This window comes from Bactrocera dorsalis, chromosome 3 (assembly GCF_023373825.1).
Source record: "Bactrocera dorsalis isolate Fly_Bdor chromosome 3, ASM2337382v1, whole genome shotgun sequence".
Lineage (NCBI taxonomy): Eukaryota > Metazoa > Arthropoda > Insecta > Diptera > Tephritidae > Bactrocera > Bactrocera dorsalis.
This window is the reverse complement of record NC_064305.1, coordinates 70,883,669-70,907,897: the sequence shown is the minus strand read 5'-3', so window position 1 is coordinate 70,907,897 and position 24,229 is coordinate 70,883,669. Positions and strand designations below refer to the sequence as shown.

Below are 24,229 nucleotides of genomic sequence, written 5' to 3'. Positions count from 1 at the left end.
TAGATCTATGATAAACAACTTTTTATGACCGTAATTTGAAGATTTTGATCTCGACAACATCTGGTTCCAACAAGACGGAGCTACGTGCCGCCCAACACGTGAAACAACTGAATTATTGCCAAAACAAGTTTGAGGTTCGATTAATTCGAGAAATTGTGATATTCGATGGACTCCAAAAAGTTGTGATTTAACACCATTAGACTACTTCTTGTGAGATTATTTTAAGGCATTGACCTTTAACAATAAAACAGACTCTCTTCAAGCTTTAGAAGTGAATATTGTACGGACTATTTAAGAATACGACTTGATTTAGTGGAAAAAGTACTTTAAAATTGGGTTTATCGACCTCGTTCCTGAAAAAGAATCCGTGGAGGCCATTTGAATGATGCTTACTCAGAACTATTCAGAATTTAACTGTATCGATTGTTTCCTTAACAATTAGGATTTTTTTTTTTAAGAAATCATACCACCCTTATTGGAAAACTCTATATATACTCCGATATGCCGCACCACAGGTTAGATTTCTTAAAACTGATGTAGAGAAAGAAGAAATACTGGTTCGTAACCAAAGTTAGCATTAGAGAAGAAGAAGTTGGGCGCATTCTCGCTTTGGAAGACCAATTGCAGAAAATATCGGTAAGGTAATGGAAATCGGCCGACCGTCATGTAAGCATTGCTCCGATTACCATGAACTGGACATAGCACAAAAAACCATTTGGTACCATTAAAACAAGACTGTTTATAAAAACAAGCACAAGAGTTAATATAAAAACCTGATGTATCGAATTTATAAACCTCCGAATTGCAACAAAATTAATACTTTTCTGAAACGGATGGTCTTTGGTGATCCAAAGTGGATAATTTCCCACAACGTCAAGCCATATCGGTGATACTATGAGCTGCTTGATTAAAGATTGATGTAATCTTGTTAAATATAAAGTGTAAAAACCTGTAAATTGCAATTGATTTCCAACGGAACTAAAATTTGAAAATTTAGAAGAAAACTTTTCTCAAAAACTTTAGATCTTTAAAACATTATTAACTACCCTGAGAAAGCTTAAAGTTGATGGATCAAAATACAAGTTTCCAAACATTTGACTTTGTATATCCCAAATGTATGTCCAAAGCTCTGATTTTATGTAACCTTTCTTCAGATCAAATTAAAGTTTTAACATTGCTTTTATATTTGAGAAACTGTCATGAAATTTTAGATAAGATGCCGAAATAGCTCAGTTGGGAGAGCGTTAGACTGAAGATCTAAAGGTCCCCGGTTCAATCCCGGGTTTCGGCAGAAACTTTACTTTTTGTCAGTATTTATATTTTACTATTACATTGGGTAGTCGAAAAAGTATTTTCGACTTTGATTTTTTGGTTAAATGAAGCTTAAAATCTTACCTTTCCAACACTATATGGTATGACCCAATGTGAGTGGTGGCACTGGAGATATACACCTGCAACTACATCTATTGACAAAATACGAAAAGAATTTTTCGACTACCCAATAAAGTATGTTAAAGTGTAATAAATCGATCATTTTTATGATATATAAGATAGTTAAGGCTAAAAGTAAGTGGATAATAAGATATGTTAAGTAATTTTCTGATTATTTTATAACTTAATTCCGAGTTGGTTAGCAATCAGTTAAGTTCTGGTTAAAAAACAAGTTCTTTACCGAAAGAAGGAGCCTCAGTTAAATTGGGCAGAACTTAACTGATTGATAACCAGACATTGAGCAAACGGCCCTTACACTGACAGCTTGTAACGGTTAAACTTTGGCATTTTCATTGGGACACCTGAGATTCTAATTCACTGTCTGCTAACCAGACATTGAGAAAACGGCCTTAAATCTGTTACATCAATAGATATTACGAGAGAAAGGAACTGAACGGAACGAATCTCAAGAAAAAAATCTTTAAAATTCAACTTTTCGAAAACGACTAAATAGGTTTCCATAAGAGCTTAGCTATCGAAGATTTTGAAAAATGAGTTTAAAACATTTTTCTGCAAAACGGTAACCCTACTGTTGAGTATTTTTTTATGTAGCCGAAATAGCTCAGTTGGGAGAGCGTTAGACTGAAGATCTAAAGGTCCCCGGTTCAATCCCGGGTTTCGGCATCGGAACTTTTTAATAAAAAAATAGATGAAAGTAGTAAAAAAAATATTGAAAAAGTTTAAAACTTCGTGTAAATAGTAGGGGGAAGAGCTAATGGAGAATTAAAAAATTCCGTCGTTATGTTAATATGCAATATTTTGGATGGATATTTTAATATAATTGTAAATTAATTCTTTTTGTTTATTAATTTAAAAAATATTTCGAAACTTTAAAACGGGAATAATTTCGAAGGTTCTTTACTTGCCGAAATAGCTCAGTTGGGAGAGCGTTAGACTGAAGATCTAAAGGTCCCCGGTTCAATCCCGGGTTTCGGCAATTTATATTTATTTGTGATAACGTACATTTTTTGAATATACTTCTTACTACTTTATAATAATTAAATAGTCATGTTTAATACATATTATTTATAGTTAATATAGTATTAATTAAACAATTTTTAAAGTTTTATTCATATTTATTTTTATTCATGTCTTAACCTCACTACTATTATAATAGCATATAGAGGGATTACTAAACCATACCAAAAATATTTTTAATTAACGGTAAACTGCTGTAATAACCGTTTGGGCGTCTAACGGTTTAATATAGCCGAAATAGCTCAGTTGGGAGAGCGTTAGACTGAAGATCTAAAGGTCCCCGGTTCAATCCCGGGTTTCGGCATCAGAACTTTTTGATAAAAAATTGATGGAAAATGGTAAAAATATTAAAAAAAAAAACTTTGAAGCTTCCTGTAAATAGTAGGGGAAAAGCAAATAACAAAAAAATAGTAGTGTCCTCTTTTCCTTACTCCTTCCTAGGGCTAATTCTGTATTACTTGAATTCTTTATTATTTCTCTTCCTTAAAAAAATTTAACCATTTCTATCTTAGTTGACAGCCTGTTTTGGTATAGAAGGAACAAATGAGGTATGCCATTTCAAGCTATTTGTACAGGTTCAATAAGTTTTTTAGCTTTATTTTGGCATTAACGATCTCCTAAAAGTTCTCGATGGGGCTGGGATAGGCAAGTTTAAAACATTAACTCTGTTTCCGCCGGTCCACAAAACACACCAAACCGTTGTCTTTTCTGGATGAATGGCAGTTCTTGAATTTCTTCAGGTTGCTTTTCGTCCCAAATACGGCAATTTCGCTTCTTCACATACCTAGTGAGCCAAAAATGGACCTCATCGCTCAACAAAATTTGGTTCGAAAACGTTTCATACGTCAGTCCGAGTTTCTGCGAACGGCGCCGAATAAACTCTCCATGGTCTTCGTGTACACTCGCAGCTACGGCTGCTCTATTTTCTTCACTGCGTGCTGACCGTGATCTATTCGGTAACCAATAATGAATGTAGGTGATGGTATTGCGAAAAGTATGCTATAGACCGTATATTCTTCAAGAAATGAGACATAAAAAACGAAAGTAGGGGAGCTTCAGTTTTACTCAATGGTGTATATTTGACTTAGTACATGCATATTTATGGACGTACGAAAAAATTAATGTACACGTGACTACACATTTCAACGTCTACGTGCCGTTTACCCGCCTTCTCAGCGATCTAGTTTGTTTTATTTCTTATCTGCCTTGGAATCTTTGTGTATTATGTAAAAATTGAAATATGCTACTTAATTTAGGTATGAAATAAATGTACATATGTACATATATATTCGGTATGTAGATATGTTCATCATATGTACTATTGATTCACAGCCGTGTGTTTTTCGCCTATGTACCGTAAAAGTGCCAATCGCTGCAGGCGAAAAAACGTCAGCAGCAAAACAAATGTTTGAACTTTGCACAGTAGTCGACAGTTGTTGTAGTGCTTGTTGTCTTTTTCTACAGGATGCACCTTGTTCGTACATATTTTATGCAACATTTACCAAGCAAAGGACGTACAATAAATGAATATAAGCAAACTACTTTTGAATATTTATGAAATATGTGCTAAAATTTAATATATGCAAAAGAGTTATAAAAAAACCGACACACCCTTTGTGGGTATATGTAGGCAAAACGATAAACAAACCGTTATGAATTATATCGACTCACGGTAATAACTCATTTTTCCTACAGTTCAGCGGTTCTGAAGCAAGAAAAGTAGAAACAAATTATTTTCATACATGTATGTATGTATTTGATAAGCAGTATACTTATTTACTGCTTAACAAAACCAAAAATTATAAAAAATTATATTTAAAATAAAAAATTTTTCAAAATAATTGTTTATGCCGAAACCCGGGATTGAACCGGGGACCTTTAGATCTTCAGTCTAACGCTCTCCCAACTGAGCTATTTCGGCGCACATTATCTCAATCGCTCGTCGAGCAGGCGATTACGCACCGACATACTCGCACACACACTCCCACAAATGTAGTTCATTAAAAATGTGTGCCACTTTGTATAAATTTGTTTAGATTAGGGTATTGTTAGCGGTAAATTATATAAAGAAGCCACACCACAATAAAATATACATAGTTCGGATATGGTCAGTTGCTTAGCGAAAAGATTCTCCTTATCATTTCTATATATAGCACTTGCTGAATAAGCGTGTTGTTGGAGTGTGCGTACAAACGAAAGTGGATTTGTTTGTTGTTATCTTTTATAATCGTAAAATACTTGTATTTTGATTAAATATACTCAAAAGCTAATGAAGTAATCACAAATTCACATATCACTATCATTCATAGAAGAAATGCAGTTGTTTGGTTAAAGAAAACGGAGAGTTATGGACATTATATACGAATTTTTAATAGAAGAATGAAAAGAAAAAAGGTCACATAATATAATATTAAACAAATTTTCATAAGACTCCATAAAATAGATATGTACATATGTACATATTCTTTAGCCAAAGCCGACGGTACCGGAGTATGTAAATTACAAACCCACGATCTCAGAATAAAAGAAAAAGAGAGCAATTGTTCTTTTTTCGGAAGGAAAATATTATAAAAATAAGATTTTGTATTAAACTTGAAAGAGAAAAATCCGCTGAAATAAACGAGTTTATGACAATTATGCTTGTTTTAATCATACTCAAGTACGAGGTTTTCTCGATTTTTGCCGATATATGTGAACGGAGCTATGGTTCCGATTCAACTCATTTTTGACATACAGACATACTATAACATAGAAACATTTTCACCGAATTTCAATTATACATATATCAGAGATTGACCGATATGTTCTGCAAAAAGTCATCCATACGCACTCGGGTCAACATACTACTGTGATCAAATTGAAAGGTGAATTTTGTCCACTTCATCTCCTTCAAAGTAATCCCCTCCCACTGCAATACACTTATGCCAACGAATTTTCCAGTCAACATTGCACTTGGAAAAATCCTCCGTCGTGATGGCCATCAGAGCCTTCTTTGATTCAGCTTTTATATCCTTAATTAAGTCAAAACGGTGTCCTCGGAGTGATCTTGGGAATATCCAGAAGTTGCACGAAGATAAATCAGGCGAATGCGGTGGTTGCGGCATGATATTAGTTGAAAATGTGTGCAAATGATCACGAATAACCAATCCAGTATGAGATGGTGCATTATCGCACTTCTTTGTTCAATAAATTCAGACATAATAAAAATCGAAGAATTCACTTTTGGAGCCTCACAAAACTACGCGTATCTCAAATACAGATGAATATTTTAACGTGAAATTCAGCATAGACGTCACCAACGGTACTAATAACTTACAGAAACAAACCGATTCGAAAAATACGCGAAGTAAAAATTAAAATTCACCTTTCAGTTTGATCACAGGTGTACCGATATGTTCGGCAAAAAGTCATCCATACGCACTGGGGTACACATATGCATCTGGGTTCTTGAAAAGTTATAAATTGATTTCGACAATTTTTGAAAGTAAGAGGGCACCATTTGTGCAAAGTTTTGGTTTGTGTTTTATGTATCAAACTTGGTTGCAATCGGTCGAATAAGTCCAGTGATTTCACATAAAAGTGGGCCTGACACGCTCATCGTCCAATTTTGACACCTGCTTCCATTTAGCCTTTTTGTGCCTTTTTAACAAAACCGTTATACGGTGAGTGGGCAGCGTTATCGTCCGATTTCACCTATTTTCAGACTAGCGTAAGAAGGGTTGAAAAAAATTGGCTGATATAGTTTGATATGTATATACATTGTACATATTAAGAAGTCACGACACGCTTAATTTTATAAATTTTCAAAAAACACTTCATTATTGGGATTCGTTGTACTAATTTACAGTTCTGTATCTTAATGGACTGGCAAACAGATAATGATTATTGATCTGTAAGTTTTTAAAATATGATCACATCATTTCACCTAGGATATGACTCCAATTGTCAAAAATATAGTAACGACAATTCAAAATTGTAAAGGAGGAAGGTTCAATAGAGAGAAAACCGCCTCTCACGCATGATTGTATTGTATTATATTGTTACAGAGCGTTGAGAACTTCGGGATCGGGAGGAATGGCTTTTGATCTCGTCCTCCGCCTCCTCCACCTCCTTCGCTGTAACTGTTCGTAATTCGATGGCTAGTTATTGAAGGGTCTATGAATACAGACTTTCAGAATTATATATTTCTTCAATATACATCGGTTTAGTGTTACTTAGAGCAAAATAATAATTGTAAGCTTTCTTAAAAAGTAATAAAATATTAGTTTTCAATCGAATCGGCCCAAGTTTTGCATAGCTTAGCCCATAGTTCGAACTTAAAATTAATATGGAGTCAATAGTAAGCAGCCAAAGAGGGAGAGAGGAGGAATTGTGAATGAAAATCACAAAACATTAAAGAAATTTGGTCTGTGAGCTAGGAAACTATTAACAAAAAAAATAATAAGGCCAATGCAGTATAGTAAATAGAAGGATCGTAAGGAGAAAAACAGCGCCTGGAGAAAATTGTAGTGAATTGTTGGAGAAAAAATCTTTAAAATACGGTTGCAGTGGACAGAGCACCGCTGAGAACTCCAGATTTGGGAGGAATTGCCTTTTAACCCCAACACGTTCACTAATAATGGGTAAAACGCGAGATCATGTCCCGTTGTTCTTAATTTTTTAATAGTTTATGCTTCTTTTATAGAATATAAAATAATAATTTTTGCAAAAGGACAAAAATTCTTGTTGTTACATAATTACACAAGGAAAAGGATATGGGATTAGTAGAAGACTATGTATTTATATCAAATGTGACAGCATATATTTTAGCACACACTGGCGGCTTTTGAACAACACGTTGTGGTTTATGCCTTCATAATGACTTCTTTAAGAGTTTAAACACTGAAAAAATTGCATACATTAAGGGCAACTGAAAATTATCACCTTCACACCATAGCGAAATCAGCTCGACCAAATAAGGAGTGTAGGCCAATCAAATTTTTAAAGCACACAGCAGACAAAATGGACGCTTACAAGCATAGGAGGAGGGTAAAAACTTACATACATACATATGTGTGTACATACATATGTATGAGCTTAAGTATTTACGAAAGCGCGCGTGAACCGATTACAAGCGAAAAGGAATAAAAAGTACGAATTCTATATGTTAAAGTAGATATTTTGTTTTTATTGTTGCTTTCGTTGATCTTTAAACTCAGCGCAGCAGATTTTTTGCAGTAAACAAACACATTTGCATGCATCTATGTATGTATATACATATGTAATAACTGTTAGTATGCTTGTACGTTCCATGTGGCCGTAACGCCTTAAACTCCGTCAGACATTTGAAGAATTTTTCATCTTTAATGACAGCAATCAATTGTTGTAAATTGTAGAGCAGCATTGTACAGCCAGCAACATATTGTCTAAAGAAGCGTTGCCAGAGCCGACGCAAATGAAACAACAAATACACGGTAAGCCAAAGCCGAAGCCAGCAACGTTTCGATTAAAGCTTCGCAAAAGCCAAAGAGTTCCGCTGCCAGAGCGAATGCAAGTGATTAGCGCGCCGCTTTTATTCTTGCAAGGTTGTGCACTGAAATCTCCTATATACATACATACATATATAACATATACAGATATTGTAAATAACATATAAACGCTTATGTAAGTAAAATCGAACGCACACAACAACACTAAATAGCTGCAAATGCGCAAAGTTCAAATATCACATTTCCATGCAAAAAGTCAAGCGGAAACTCAAGGTTTTGTGCCGTTTTAGTGTTTTACGCTGGACTTCATTGATTTGCTGATCGGTTTGTAGTCTTATAAAGCACTATTTATACTTATGTCTGTCTGTACAAATTTGTCTTCACCTTTACTTACATTGCGAATAAGTTAAGACTTTATGCTCGTGTTGCACGAATTTATTCGCGTTGATTTGTTGATTGCGTTGACCTAAAAATTTTCTGACGTGCATTTCCGTAGTGCCCGCGTAAACGTGTTGCCGATTACTTGCGCGCGATCAATGAACTAATTTTCATACCTTGCCTCACACATTTGGTGGTCAATAAAGTTGTGAGCTATTTGTTTTCGTGGTGAAGCGGTTGAAAAGCTATCTTTCGTGTATTAAATATCGCTTTAGAATTCTTAACTTTTACTGTAATATTATTTTACAAACACTGAGCAATATCAAAAGTTCCGTCGGGATCGGGTAAGACCTTTCAGAGCAGTTCGCTACCAAACGAGGTTCCAGACAAGACGAGAAATACTTCGGACTGAGTACGCAATTGAGAAGTAAAGTCCTCTCTAGACAAGTCAGTCATCATCTCCATCCACCTATAAACTGCAAAGGCATGGACGATGACTACATCTGATAAGTCTGCGTGAGGAGTTTTCTAGAAAAAGGTTCTGCGGAACTATGAGCTGTACGCGATATATGACGACATTGACATAGTTCAGCGAATTAAGAGGCAGCGACTACGCTGGCTAGGTAATGTCGTCCGAATGGATGAGAGTATTCGACGCAGTACCCGCTGGGGCAAGCAGAGGAAGAGAAGGACATCCACTCCGTTGGAAAGACCAGGTGGAGAAGGACGTGGCTACATTTGGAATCTCCAATTGGTGCCAAACAGCGAAAAGGCTGTAAAGTTTTGACTAGGGCGCTGTTGCAAACTTGACTATAACCGGGAAGCGTTGTCTACGCCAATAAAGAAGAGGAAGATACACGGTAATTTTTCTTGTTCACATTGCCGTTTAGATCAAAATGAGCCTTATCAGATGTAAACAGGCAATTTATCAAATTATTGTCTTCTTGACCATTTTAATCAATTTTTCCCTATGCGTATGGATAAAGGGTTTAATCGGCTTGTTATTTGAACTTTGTACGGAAACTCATAGCACTAAGCAACACGTACGGAAATCATTAGATGTTAAAGTGTTCCTGTTTTTCGAAAAAATTTAGTGATTTTAGAACCAATCGTGCTTAGGTCCAAATGATATTTCAACATGGTTTTCACTGATCCTTCCGATATTCCAACAATGCCAGTAAGAGCTCTGACTGTTAATCGTCGATTCTCAGGCACCAATTCCTTTATTTTATTGGCTTGTCCTAGACTTGGTTCGTCGTCAACGCATTCTCGACCGTCTTTGAATAATTTGTACTAATCAATAACATTTGCTCGTGATAAAAAATTATCACCGAAGGCCTTTTCCAACATTCTGAACCTTTCGGTACAAGAATTTGATTCCGTACACAAAATTTAATGCAACTTCTTTGTTGAATAATTTTTCTCATCATAAAAATCACCGAATGCACTTTATGTAACTACTTCTGAAAGATAAGCGTATACTAAACGCTAAAGATTATTTTGATGTGACACTGACAGAAGTCAGAAATGTCTTACTATTTTTTACCCACATTATTATTATTCTTGGAACTACTATTATTATTTCAAATTTGATTTTTTACATTTTTTTATTTAATTTTATGTATTTTTTCTCTTTTCTTTGTTTTACATTTATAATTATTAAAGTTAAACGAATTTGATTTTTTATATTATAGCTATTATATGCCCTCAATCTTGAGCAAGCGAACACACTAAAATTGGTGCGATACTACATCCATACGGTATTTTCTCCGAAGCTTTTTTCCAACATAAGCGCTATGAGCACATATTATGAGATACAACAAAAAAGTAACGAATTTTTAAAACTTTTAAAACCCCATAATTTCAGCCAAATTAAACTCTTACTGCCTATACTCTTAAAGTTATAATAATACTGCAAATTAAAAGGAAACACGCAATCCTGCAGATATAAAAACAATGTACAATCAAAAAATTTAAAAAAATAACCTGAAAGAATAACAAAAACAAAGATATGAACACGCACGCAATTTTCTAACATAACTTTCTCACACGCTGTGGGTCAAGTTCAGTTACGCAGTTCATAAATAAGTTTAAAAGAACGAGATAACAAATACAAAACGAACAACATTTGCAAAAAAATTATAATAATACAAGAGCGCAAGGAAAAGTGATGCGTAATTATGTAGCTGCTCGAGCCAGCCAGACGCTGTGCCAATCGGAGCGACAGCATCCCAACTGACAGACAGACAGACAATTTTCGGGGGCAGCGAGACGCGGATAATGTCTATGCACAAAGGTGGATTCATTGCCGCTGCATTTGCTTTTGATTGGAGGGAAACATTTGTGGTTGTTGGATTTTTTTTTTCAAATATACATATAACTAAACTAAAAAAATACTCGTAATTATATGTAATTTTGAATAACATGAGTTTCTCAGGACGCAAAGGATGCTCTTCGCTTTGTTAGTGGGCCTTGGACAATTCCAGTCGCTATTTTTTATTTTATTTTTCTTAAATATTTATTAGTGAAAATCAAGTTGTGCCTAGTATGTATATTTGAAGAGAGTAGAATCTGTTTCCCCGACAGTCGGGTCTACGTAACTGGAATGAACCCGGATTTTTTATCCGGTCAAGGATTGTCTGCTCGGCGGAATTCTGTCCTACAACAACAACAAGAGCCAAGAATGAATTGCTTCTTAATTCCATATCAATGTCTCAAAAATTGAGAGACTAGTTAGCATAAACACAAATCCAAGCAGATAGACGGACATGGCTGAATAGACTAAGCTATTTATGCTAATCATATACATACATACATACATACATATGTACATATATGTTTATGCATACAAGTATGTGTACATAATAGAGTCTCCAACCTTTCCTTCTGGGTGTTACAAACTCTGTGGCAAACTTCAGGGTATGTATAATAAACAAGATCACACATTCAAATGACTTAAAAAATAAATTTTAACTGTAAATGCGTTATTTTTGTAATAAATAAACCAGTGTTCGCATAATTAATATGACTTCTTCTTATGCATAAAATTATAGGGATATGTTAATACACTAACGAGCGTACGAGCCGTGAGCAGAGCAATCAGCAGCCACACTTAAGAACATTGCATAGGTTCGTATAATATCAGCGATGCATAAAATTCGCATTAAGACACAATTTAGAATTTCCACAATGTTATGAAGTTATTTTGTGTGAAAAGTGTAAACTTAGTCTAATAACTGCAATTTTTCTTCCTCGTCCAAGTGCCAGAGTTAACCACAAACCGTTCATACATATGTACATATGTACATACATACTATACAGCTATATTTTGTTGTATGCACGCCGGTACAAGTAAATAATTAATTTCACTTTTCAGCAGTCGCGATGGTATAATTATTTCCCTAATCAGGCGCGCACGTCAATTCCCTATGCTGAAGTGTCATGCGGATGGTGACGGAATGGATAAAGCGGTACGGTTGTCTTGATATGCGCGGGTAAAACAATATATGTATGTACATATGTATGTTTGTATATGCTTTCTAGTGAATGATTGTGGAAGTAAGTGTTAAATGGGGCTTCGCGCCTATTTTATGGGGCAGTTTAACTCATGTTAGGACTAATATTAATTTAGTGGGAAATATGTTATGACACTGAAAGCTTAGTATATGATGACTATATTAATAAGTAACTATACTAAATAAATTAATAAATCTTTTTCTAAAAAAAAAAATTCTAAAAAATGTATAAGAAAATACACAAGTTTAGAAATTATGGGTTTACGGTTTTCAAAAAATGTTTTTTATTGTCTGATTAAATTCTACATCACCTCTAGAATATTATCCTATAGATACGAGTAATAGGAGATAAAGCCTTAAGGCTGGCTCGGTTAAGTGCGACGTTTTTAAACGCCTTTTTCTCGAAACTATGTTTTTTTGATTACAATTATGTGGAAAAGATGTCGCGACATTTTCACAGAAATTTTCATTTTTTTCTAAAAATTTTTGCTAAAAATCCAATTAACAGCTTTTTTCCTTCATCTAAGGAAAACGTATTTTTTTCACTTTATATTATCCTGTCGCAATGGCCGAGTTTAAAATATTTGTTTCCAAAAATTTCAGAGCACATGCAGAAGATTAATTTGCTTCAACTATAAAAGTGTAAATACCAAATTTCTAAACAAATCAAAAAACAATAATGAAACCACATTACCAACAAAAACTGCCATACCGACAAAAAAGTATGGCGACTCATTTATAGCACTTCCTATAATATTTACAATATAAAATCAGTAGCACAAAATTATATTCAGCTTATACAAACATGCGTAGACAAATCAATATAATACTTATTCACAAACATTTTCCTCTTGCCATTCAAATATTATATTTTTTAAATAAATTTTTCCATTACATGTTAATACAAGTTTATGCCATTTTTCCTAGTAAAGTAATTTATGTTTTATTATCACTCACCTGCTCGATTTCTGGTGCTATCATTATATGCATTTCAAATTTTTTCGTCAGCTCATACTACATACTTTGTATTTTTTCTGAATTTCACATTACACTACACTTATTGATGCTAATCATTTTATTTTTTAATTTCACTTTACACTACACTTATTGATGCTAATCATTTTATTTTTTAATTTAATTTTAATAAAACAAACAAATAAAACCTCATAGCTTTCGACATCACACGCGCGTATATAATCACATATATACATATTTGGTTTTCACTATTCACCTCTCAAACGAAATTTAAGTCGTTTGTCTTTAATAACTCTTTAATTTTATACGGTAACATAATTATTTTTATTTTATAAAACGCATGAAATCTGCACTTTTAATTTTTTCTTAATATTTATAATTTTATAGTTCTATTCTGTTATTTAATTAAGTCTACAATATTCTGCATTGAATCGCCGGCCGGCAATACGATGGTTGATAACGCAGGTTAAACCATTGCATTTCGTTAAATTTAAAATTTTCAAAAAACTTAACTGTTTGCGGACAACGTAGATAATATCCGACTTTGTAGCTATGGTAACGTTTTACAACGCCATCTGCATTTCTGATATTTATATTTATCACAAAGAACTTAATTGTGTAGACCCGATTGTTATTTTTGATTCTCATATGTATAGAGCACTAGCACTTCTCTTACTAAGCTGATTTGCAACGCAAGCTATCGCAAATCATAACATTTTTGCGTCCAACTTTTCGATATCTTCGGTCCGGAGAGGGAAATTAACTTAAAGGAAACGGATATTTGGTTAAAACTCTTTTGAGCTCGACGTATCATTGTTTCCGCACAATGTGGTGTCGCAATTTTGTAGTTGGCCACACAGCGACATCTGGGTATGAATGTTTGCTCGTATTTGCGTCATGACGCGCTATTTCGGTTTATTTTTTGACACTTGTGGAGCGCTAGCGCTCCGCTAATCAATTTAGCCCATAGCTCATATTTGCGCACTTTATAACACTTCTTGAAACCAATTTGCGTCTTAATGAACGTTTAAACCGAAATTTTTGTTAAGGAAACGGATATTTGTTCAAAACTTGCGATATTTCCAGTTTCCTGCACCGAGCTGGCATCGCATAATAAAACTGCAGGTAGAAATTATATTTAACAAAAAAACTATGTATCACAATCACTATAAACATTTCACCACAGTTTTTATACATTTTTGTTGAATAAACCAATTAAATTACATTTTTTACTTTGCGAAACTAAATTTGCACTGAACTTGACGAATAACTGTTTCCCGAACAAAATGGTGCCGCAACTTTGTAGTTGTAAACAAGGCTAACGCTGCTTACACAGCGCCACCTATGAGTGAATTACGTCATTCACAATAAAAATAGTCTTAGAATCATAAAATAAACAACTCCTTGTCAATATAAAATATTATTTTTATAAATATAATTAATTTAATTCAAAATCTTTAAGTTTTCTACCTAACAAATCAATATATTTTCACTTTGAATGCAGCCATCGTGAATGGTCTGTCAAACATCTGATGTGAACAGCACCAACGTGACATGACAGTTCGTATTATTGAACCAGCAAGAAAACAAAGCAACTCAATTTAATAGCTTTCAGCGCGCTTTCAGTTTTATTAAATATTTTTACTAAATAATTGTCATATACATAAATAGTTAATAGCAAATAAAATGGATGCTTTGAAAAAATCGCATGAAATTCAGTTGCAAGTGCGCAATAATGCGGAGGAGGTGCGAAACACACTAAATGATCTCTATAGCTGGGAACAGGAAATGAAGGCCAAAGAAAAGGAGTTACATCGACGTCCAGCTAACGTAGATAAAGAAGAGGTAAATGAATATTATTTAAATAAATTATGTACAATAAAGTAATAATATTTCACTTAAAAATAAGCAGCAAGTAAATGTGCCAATACGAAGTCATGTTCTTGCAGACAAACAACCTGCGCAAAATAACAAACAGCAAAAACAACAACAGCAAAGTTCTAGAACAAACTCCGTTGCCAAGGATAATGATAATTCACCCTCGAGTTCCAGCGGTAGTAAGCATACGATTTACTTGTAAATTGTACATTTAATTTATTTGTATTTTCTATGCATATAATTACCAGCCACAACACCTACGGAAAAATTAGAAAAACCGCTTGATGTCAACGAGGAAAAACGTAAACAAGCTAATGAAATAAAGGATAAGGGCAACAAGCATGTTAAGCTGGGCGAATATGAAAAGGCAATTAATGAATACACCAACGCAATTGATATATTCCCAGAGGATCCCATATACTTTTGCAATCGCGCGTTGTGCTACCTGAAGTTGGAAAGGTTAGTAACAAATATGAGGGGAAATGTGTAAAAAATATTTTAATTTTTTTTTACTTATTTAGATATAATGAATGTATTGAAGATTGTGAACAAGCCATAGAAATCGACAGTTTATCCGTTAAGGCTTACTATCGGCGCATGCAGGCGAATGAGTGTCTCGGCAATGATATGGATGCGCTTAAAGATTGTACGACTGTGCTTATGATCGAACCCAAAAATGGTGAAGCGAATAAAAGTTTGGAACGCATCAACGAGAGATTACGAAAAAACGGTAAGTACAAGCCAATTTTAAGTAATGTTATGAGGCAAAAATGCTTAAGATTAAAAATACTAATATTAATCGCGCCGTTTGTATAAATATATATTGAAAATATATTTGCGTTCCATATTTACCACACTGTCTGCTTAAAATTTCTGTTGTTATATTGTTTATGCTTTTTTTCAGTAAAAAGCGCCAAGGGTCCGAACTTTAGTGCGCCGCGTGCTGACATGATTGACATACTGCCAATTGATAAGCCGCCATACAAACGTTCAAATAAACCGCTTCGACGTGTACCCATCGCGGATGTGATTGGCCCAAAAGATACAAAAAATTGTGAAAATACTAATTTGAAAATCTCCGATGAAGATATCGATAAATTATTTAATAGTAATTGTGGGCCATTCATCGAAGTTAAGAAATCGAATAGTTCTGCCTTTGACAAAATGCTCGGCAAACCTGCTACAACTTCAAGTAAAGTTACGAATAAATTGAATGAAAATCAAAATACCAAAGATGACCAAAAAACCTCAGTGATCGAAGTGAATCGATCTACCGCGACGGTCGGCCGGGATGTGCAATTACTGAGTGGAAACGTAAGCGCATTTTTTTCCTTTTTCACCGCGTTAATTGCTATATTGATACGATTTTTTGACGCCATTAAACAGAGTAGCCAAAATTTGTTTAAACGCAGACTGCGGAAATAAGTCAATTATAAATTTATTACTATTTATTTTTCAACTTGTTAGCAAATATGTAGTATACGCTATGTGGGAAATCTAATTTATGGTTAATTGTTTAATTTATGGGTAATTGTCAATGAATAATGGTGCCAAATAGCAAAAGTAGTTTATTAGCAATTTCAAATGTTTTAGTGTCAATCTAGTGAAATGCCAAACAATTTTGAAAGCACAAATTTTTATTATATGTTAACGATTTCACAGCCATTATTATTAAAAAAAAATCAAACAAAATATAAAAAAATTTATAGATTTTACAAAATCAATAACAAATTGGTTATACAAATATTTGTTATAAGTAGTATTATTAAATTAGTTTGTTTACTGGTGATTTGTTTTGTGTTTATATAGTGGCTATAAACTTAATAAATTGTCTCAAAATAAAATATGTGTTTAAATTTAACAAATGCGTCTTGTATGTTTGTATGAAAGTTTATTTCATTGTCACGTTGTTGAGTTCAATTGAGTTAAATTAACAGTTTGCTTGATGATAATTTGTTGTATTATTGTTATATTTTGTTTTAATTTCATATTTTATTTTAAATGTTTTTTTTTTTTGTACTTTATTTTAATTAATTTGTTTTTATTTAATTTTTTATTAATTTTTTTACTATAAATTTATTTTTTACATTTAATTTTTATATTAACCTCATTTTAATCACAATTATTTATATTTTTATTAAAACAAAATAATTTATATTTTCATTTTAGCGCCCCCTACCACCGCCACCCACATCTACAGCGCAATTTTACTCGAATTGGAAAGAATTAACGCCTGCGCTGAAGTACAAATACTTAAAGGTATGTCCGTTGCGGTTTTATTATTTAATTATTTTGTAATTACTGTTATTTTCCAGCAAATATTGTAAGTTTTTATTTTTTGGGCACCATTATTAATGCTATTTACCATATTTTTCCTTTTGCAGAGCATTAATGTGACACAATTGCGTAAAATACTCGGCGCTGGTTTCGATTCGGACACGCTAACGGACTTGTTACACACAATGCGGGACTTCTACTTAGTGCAGCAGGATGCAGCCATCGCTAGCACACTCTTGGAAATAAGTAAAAATAATCAAGTTGGCATATTATCACTGCTTATGTCGGCTGATGAACGAAAAAGTTAGTAAATATGCACCTTATTTTGGTGGTATATGTAGCTGCAGTTGTTGTTGTAGCAGCATTTTAAAACTTTTTTCAAAAAAGTTTTGCTAAACGTTGCTACAGTGACAATCTTTGATTGCTTTTTCATATAATATTTTGAGGTTATGTACATAGAACCGTTTTCATATTTTCTCTAAAATATTTTTATTTTCTGTATAAGCATATATTTTAATTAATATGTTTTTTTTTTTTCTTCCAGTCATCACCGATATTGTCAGCACTATTAAAGAGAGCAAAGAAGCGATACAAATTCTTAAAAATTTTAATTTACTTTAAATTTAATTTCGAACAATTTATTGTGCGCGAGTATTCATAATTTAATTAGCACACATATTGATTAAGAAAATGTTTATGTTTGCAGTGCAAACGTAAACATTACTACAACGTTTATCCTTAAAATAAAACAATTGTGGAAATTCACTCTAAAAATTTATTTAGTGATCGTTTCTTTAAAAGGAAGAAGTTTAAAAAAAGGGTAAAGAAATTTTTTTAAAGTAAAAAAACTATAGTAGGATAAACCTTCTGTAAAAGCAAGATAAAATAACAAAAATGTATGGAAAAATTATTTAAGGACGATCTGAGGTCGGAAAGTGGAGAGGGTTGTTGAATTTTTAAGGGTTAACAACGGTTATTTCGATTTCCAGCAAAACTACGGGTGCTAAGGGAAAAAGTTATATAACAAAGCAATAGGTAATAAAAATACCTACAACTTTGTATATACACTATTTTCACATAACCTCAAAATGTATGCGATTATCCGGACTATCTAAAGTACAGCTTCTTCAGGTATGGTATGGTATCATGATTAAGACATATCTACTTTTTAAAGCGATGGATATATAGGGTCTATCTTTATTTGTTATAAAGCAAACGTCTGAAAACTTCATTTTAATGGAACGAACTTTTGGTACCCATAATTATAGCAAGTAATGAGCCTGCCGATGGGTAATATAGGTTATTGTTGTTTTAACTGTGTATCTAGAATCTTTTATGGGCGAGTACAAACTACATAATTATCATGAAAGTCTGCGTAACCGGAACGAACCCGGAATTTTATCCGACCAAGACTGTCAAACCGACAGCATTCCTCCAAATTATTTCATTTTTTTACCGCTACAACAACAACAACACCATCGAAGTCATTCAACGGGAGCTCTTTCGCAGGGGTTGTTGTGGTTGTGACGGCTAAATTATGCCGAGTTGACAGTCCTTGGCCGGATAAAAATTCTGCATTCGTTCCGATTACGTAGACTGGACTGTAATAGGAACGGTCGCACCATAGGCTGAGCAGTATTGGTATGTCGAGGTCGATTCTGGATAAATAGGAGTTTAACCTGCTAAAGTATCCAGAATGAAGCTGCGCAATAGTCACTCTCATTTCTCGCGGTAACTCGAGCGCGTCGTCTGCAATGAGCGGTGGTTTGACTCCAAGAACGTCGTTCACTGAAAAGGAGTCGGTGAAGGTGTTAATCACGGTCAGTACATGTCTAAAGTTAGTTGCGTCCGAAGTCTGGTCGGCGTATTGTCTTATGTCGTCGACATTGTTGAGAAAGAACCTCCTGATGCTCCTAGAAGACGCTTCCGCTGCAGCGTGACTGCAGGAATGACTGCTACGAAAACACCCCTGCAGAAATTGCTCGTTTTACTAATTAACTGGGAGCACACAGGCCTCACTGTATAGATGTTCGATAAGGGAGATCAAAAGGCACCCCGTTATAGTGGTGGGTAGTGTTCTGTTATGTCTGAAAATTCCTTGTCTGCGTTTCACTGGATCCAGGCGAGCATATTAGTAATCGCATGTCTGAAGCTTCCTCGCCAACGTTTCACTACATCCAAGCAACTATATTGTATTGGTGCGGCGTAGTTATGAACCAGCCGACCGATTGCCTGGTAAGTTGCCCACAACGTTTCTCTGTCTTTTCCACACGTGCTGCCCGCCAGCGACTCGAGGATATTGTTGTGGCTCTGTACTTTGACAATAATAGCGGTCGCATGAGGAATGAAGGAGCAAAAGCAGTCGAGTGTCACATCTAAGTGTGACGTGGGAGCTGTATTTATATCCAGTTAAGGTCAGGCTATTTTTTGCGCTTAAGTTGAGTAAATGGTTAATGGACAAACTAGCTGCGGCAGACCATTTCGAGAAAATAAATCCTTCAGAAGGACACTGGCAATATTGGATCGGTTAGACTAGTATTCCCAAGACGATGTGGCGGGGAGATGAGAATCTGTTTAAATTTTAAACCAGAAATTCTATAAAGTTTACGAACTGGGAACTGGGAACAGCCTAAAGGCTGTTTCATATTTTTATACCCTGAATAGTATATCAAGTTTTGCACGAAATTTGTCTGCCTGTCTATCCATTTGTACAAACGCAAACTAGTGCCTCAGTTTTTAAGAAATCGATGTATCCCCAAAAAGTTGTTCATTCGTCAGAACCACCGATATCGGACCCCATAGTATATACTATATGGTAGCTGCCATGCAAACTGATCGATCAATTAAGAAAAACGTTTTTATTTGACGAGATCTCTTCATGAAATCTTGCTTGGAGTGTTGTTGTTGTAGTGGCGGAATTCTGATGAGATGACAGTCTTTGGATGGATAAAAATCCGGGTCCGTTCCGGTTACGTAGAACCGAATGTCGTGGGAACGGCTTGTTGTCCAAGGCAAATTGGTGCCATACAAACTTACCGATCAGAATTAAGTTCTTGTATAGAGGCTTTTGTATTCGTAAAGTATAGCTTAACCGAAGTTGGCTTTTCTCTTTTATGCCTCCAAACAAGAAACCGGCGCTTACAGCTTTAATCCGAGCTCCTCTTTTAAATTCAATTAAAGGCCCGCAAGTTCTGTGCAACGAGCACAAAACCTTCTCATGCTGCAATTTCATATAAAGATCAAGTCACACGCATGTGTAGACAAATTGCAGACATGGCAAGCAGTTAGGTTCGGTGACGGTGTGCGCCACCGCGCTTACAACAACTTCAATGAAGCGATAATCAGTTAAATTGTTTATCAGATTAATTTCAACATTTTAATAATGGGGGTGGATATGCTGGGCATATGAGATAGTTGTAGCCGTAGTAGTGGCTGACCCAACTATTGTGTAAAGCTGCTGTCAACAAGTCGGCAGACACAGCACGAGTACGCAAGGCAGCCATGTGTAAACCGAGTCTCTGAGTGAATCGTTCGCCTGAACTTCAATTAAATGCAAATAGACTACTTTAACAAATACGAAAGCGGTACGAAGATCACTACGGGCGCGAGTTACAAACATTTTATAGGACAATATTGACGAGAGAGCGACAGGGAGAGCGCACTTGTGAAAGCAGGCGGTCTAAGCTGAGTATATGGACGCTGAAACTTCGTATACATGTTGGATACTCTAAATCTTGTGGAAGCCATTGATGACGCAGTTGTTTACGTTGACTCTGCTGAGCACGGAGAGTGCGTCTATAGTGCACACCACCCGCTAGTGCCAATTACAGCCATGCATTGAAGTTTACACCAAGCTCTGACTCTGGTAAAGTCAGCAAGAGCGTAACGGACTTAATATCCATATATTTAGAAGCTGATATGCATGTAGAGTGTCGATCGGCACTTGTTTATCACAGCTCTGCTTGAACTGCGTGTGTACACTCACACTTGCCGCTTCATTGCACTCGCTACACACTTGTCAACCTCGTCGCTGGGCTCAGCTTCAACACCAATCTTAGCTTCTAATTTAATTACAGCTTCTGCTCCAATTTCAGCTTCTGGTCCAACCTCAGCTTCTGGTCCAATCTCAGTCAATCTCTGCTTCTGCTCCATTTCAGCTTTTTCTCCGAACTCAACCTCATCTTCTGTTTAAACCTCAGCAGCTCCGATCTCTGCTTCTGCTCCGATCTCTACTTTTGCTCCGATCTCTGCTCTTGCTCCAACCTCAGCTTCCAATATATTATTCCAAACAAACAAAACAAATGCCTTTGTGGTAGTAGTAGTAGCTTATGCCAGTGACTCGTCTTTCTCTTGAACGTCATTTGAACAGTTACTGACAACACGCTGACCGATTTGGATATACACGCAGCATTCGGCTCGGTACTACTCCGCTGCTCGTCGTCTAGCAACGCTGATCACAAACGTCGTAGCGCTCGTAGTTATTATAACGCTCAGCGGTTAAGCACAGCGAAATTTCAATCGCAGTCAGAGCGGAGCGTTTATAACGAACAATAGTCGTCGCGTAAATCGAGTTTATATTGGAATTTATTTTTTAATTTTTTTTTCTGTTTTGCGGATTTCTTTCTTCTGCGCTCCATCATATCCGCCGTCTCGAGCAGCGCGTGCTACGTCCCACCGCACGCCGTGCTGATTGTGCGCCTATTATTGTTATTGTTGTTCATAATTGTTATAACTATTGTGTTATTATTGTTGTTGTTGCATTGTGCAGTAGTTGCAGCGTTCAGTGTGTTGTTCTCATGATTTCATACTCGTTCTAAAGTCAGCTGAAATGTGCGCTGCGAATATGCGCTGGCGTATTAAGTAGATAACTGCAAAGGCGCAGCGTATCGCCGGAGTTTGATTGTGCGTAAAAACGTTTTGGCGAATTTCATGAATTTTTTGTTTTAAATTTTGATTACATTTTTGCTATACTTTTTTTTTTGCTGCATATTCGCAGCGGTCTGGTGCTGTGCGCAAGCGTTCGACATACCGCCCACACCGCGCCAATAACTTACACAAGCGCCTTTGTGTTGCAGACGTACAAACATACATATGTACATATATACAAATACACAAATATTTTAACATTTACTAGAGTGGCACAAACATATGTTAACGGCCAGACGCCTGTGATAAGGCAAATTGCGCGTAAAGTCGAAATAATTGCAAATACTGTGAAAACTGTTCAATAAAAATGCTGAGAAGCGGCGTAATTTTCTAGAAATTTCTACAAATCAAGAAAATGTGTTTATCGGCTGCTGGTTTGCATAGTGGATACGTGTAATTTCTGGCGCGGATAGGCGTGGAAATTCCATAGAAAAGGTGATTAACAAGCGGTAAATTTTAGTTGATGTATAATATGCATATACATATACACACGAATCCATGTACATATATATCATTAAAAAATATCGAAAATTTTCAATATTGTAGCAGTTTGTTTATAGCCCACTGTGCCTGAGTTTTATGCAGACATGCAGATATCTGTGGAATTTTTGCAAGTTTACTTTTTCATTGTTTTGCTCTCATTATACAAGTAATAAATATGTTTTGTGGTTCAATATTATATTATAATTTTTTATCAATCACAACTACTTATGTACAGTGCAATGATACAACCAGACATCAATTGAACTTTACGGTATCGAATATTCGAACTGCGTGTTTCCGGATATTGTTTTTCGAATGACTTTTTGTTTTTAATCTCCGAGTTGCTCCACTTATAATTTTAAACGAGTCACCTTTTTTTTCAACGAATAAAAATACTAAATAGAAATAAAAGAAACAGAAAAATTCAGCTTTATCGGGACGAGCCGAGCAAGAACGCGTTTCCTATCCAAAATATGCACCAAAATCATTCGGACGCACTCGCGAGAGATGTCGAGCTCTCTTGCCATCTCTCTAACACTTGCTTACTTAAAAATCGTCATATCCTTCACTTTTTTTAAATTTTAATCAGTTGAAGAGGTCGAAGGTCGTCCAGAACGAGGTATGTCTTCAACGATCTCTCGACCGTTTTTGAAGGCTTCGTACTACATGTAGACTTATGTTTTTGGTAAAACTGAATCACTGTAAGCCTTTTCCAACATTCGCAATGATTCAGCACGAAATTTGTTTAGGAATACAAAATTTGAAACAAATTCCCTATTCGATATTTTTAGCCATTTTAAAAATCAGAACGCGCTACTGAGCTGTACCGACTTAAGCGCTGCTGTAAACAAACTGGTTAACAGATCGCGCTCATATTTGGCATAGTAATTAAGGACAGACCTACCAATTTAGCAAAATACATTTTTTAAAATATCATTTACCTGGTGACGTAAATCGCCGGGGACGTAAATCGCCGAAATGATAGTCCAAGAGTAGATAAGACCGGGTTCAACTCCAGCGACGTGATGTTTTGTTGTAATATCATACTTACCACGCGCAGTTTAGATAGATTCTGCTGCTGTAATGGTCGTTGGTTCTATATTAATCTGAATTCCATCAATTTATGTCCATTTAAATATCGTAAAATTTGTAAAACCGGGTTTCAGTAGTACAGATCACAGCTTTCTGTGATTTTTGTACAACTGTAGCGCTATCAATCGGTTAAAATAACTTTCTTGTCTAGCCTTATATTATCTAAAAAGGTTTAAGACTAATATGAGATTTAGTAAATATCGAACTTTAAATACATTTATTAGGTTATGTTAGTCTGGTAGGCCAATGAGCCTCACATATACTAGTTTTGGTCCTTTTCGATACTAGATGGTGTTCAGTTACTAGGTCCATGAAAAGTAGTCACCTTTCTAGATGCCTGCGCTTGATGCCAATTTTAACAGACTTTGTGGCCTCACTATCGATACCTCCACCAGTGTATCCTCCCATGCGGATTCTAGATGCTTACAGCGTAGTCTTGCCAATGCGGGACAAGTGCACAAGAGATGCTCCATTGTTTCCCTGGTGTATTACTCTAAACATTTCGTGCAGCCTTTCCCATTCTGCGAGCGTGTGTTGCCACCAGACAGCATGTTCCTACGATCTCTTCTATCGAGTGACAATAGGAATTTTGTGCACTTCCGATCTATCGTTTTGCACATGACTGTTGCAGTTTTATCTCATCCACTATTTCATTGCCCTCGATGTGAAATTGCTTGCTTCTGGCAACACTATTCACTGCTGCCTTGCTCCCCAAGACACTTCTGCATGATATGCGATAGAGGTTACTGCCTTGATTGCTGCTTGGCT

General features: G+C 35.4%; 2 protein-coding genes and 5 non-coding genes across 8 annotated transcripts in view; 6 read left to right on the top strand and 1 right to left on the bottom strand.

Moving 5' to 3' along the window:
• Positions 1-1,218: 1,218 nt before the first annotated feature.
• Positions 1,219-1,291, top strand: Trnaf-gaa (transfer RNA phenylalanine (anticodon GAA)). Its single transcript has one exon. It is a non-coding gene; the product is annotated as a tRNA-Phe (tRNA).
• A 751-nt stretch (positions 1,292-2,042) lies between these two features.
• Trnaf-gaa (transfer RNA phenylalanine (anticodon GAA)) lies at positions 2,043-2,115 on the top strand. Its single transcript has one exon. It is a non-coding gene; the product is annotated as a tRNA-Phe (tRNA).
• Positions 2,116-2,355: 240 nt separating this feature from the next.
• Positions 2,356-2,428, top strand: Trnaf-gaa (transfer RNA phenylalanine (anticodon GAA)). Its single transcript has one exon. It is a non-coding gene; the product is annotated as a tRNA-Phe (tRNA).
• A 272-nt stretch (positions 2,429-2,700) lies between these two features.
• On the top strand, positions 2,701-2,773 carry Trnaf-gaa (transfer RNA phenylalanine (anticodon GAA)). Its single transcript has one exon. It is a non-coding gene; the product is annotated as a tRNA-Phe (tRNA).
• Positions 2,774-4,317: 1,544 nt separating this feature from the next.
• On the bottom strand, positions 4,318-4,390 carry Trnaf-gaa (transfer RNA phenylalanine (anticodon GAA)). Its single transcript has one exon. It is a non-coding gene; the product is annotated as a tRNA-Phe (tRNA).
• A 9,968-nt stretch (positions 4,391-14,358) lies between these two features.
• LOC105227302 (RNA polymerase II-associated protein 3) lies at positions 14,359-17,738 on the top strand. Of its 2 annotated transcripts, none has more exons than XM_011206570.4 (8): positions 14,359-14,650; positions 14,718-14,859; positions 14,932-15,142; positions 15,205-15,413; positions 15,588-15,997; positions 16,853-16,942; positions 17,068-17,263; positions 17,505-17,738. In XM_011206570.4, the coding sequence occupies exons 1-8, from the start codon at positions 14,492-14,494 to the stop codon at positions 17,579-17,581; spliced, it is 1,494 nt and encodes a 497-aa protein (XP_011204872.2). In that variant the 5' UTR covers positions 14,359-14,491; the 3' UTR covers positions 17,582-17,738. The 2 variants fall into 2 exon arrangements, with proteins under 2 accessions (XP_011204872.2, XP_011204871.2); XM_011206569.4 differs by having other exon boundaries at positions 14,718-14,862.
• Positions 17,739-21,331: 3,593 nt separating this feature from the next.
• Positions 21,332-24,229, top strand: part of LOC105227301 (uncharacterized) — a gene marked incomplete at its 3' end in the record, with an annotated part of 40,047 nt that continues 37,149 nt past the window's right edge. Inside the window, 1 exon segment of the mRNA XM_049451658.1 lies at positions 21,332-22,321.

Coding starts and splice junctions, on each gene's coding strand:
- LOC105227302 (XM_011206569.4), top strand. CDS start 14,492: ATGGATGCTTTGAAAAAATCGCATGAAATTCAGTTGCAAGTGCGCAAT. Junction 14,651..14,717: donor CTAACGTAGATAAAGAAGAG/GTAAATGAATAT, acceptor AAAAATAAGCAG/CAAGTAAATGTGCCAATACG. Junction 15,143..15,204: donor TGCTACCTGAAGTTGGAAAG/GTTAGTAACAAA, acceptor TTACTTATTTAG/ATATAATGAATGTATTGAAG.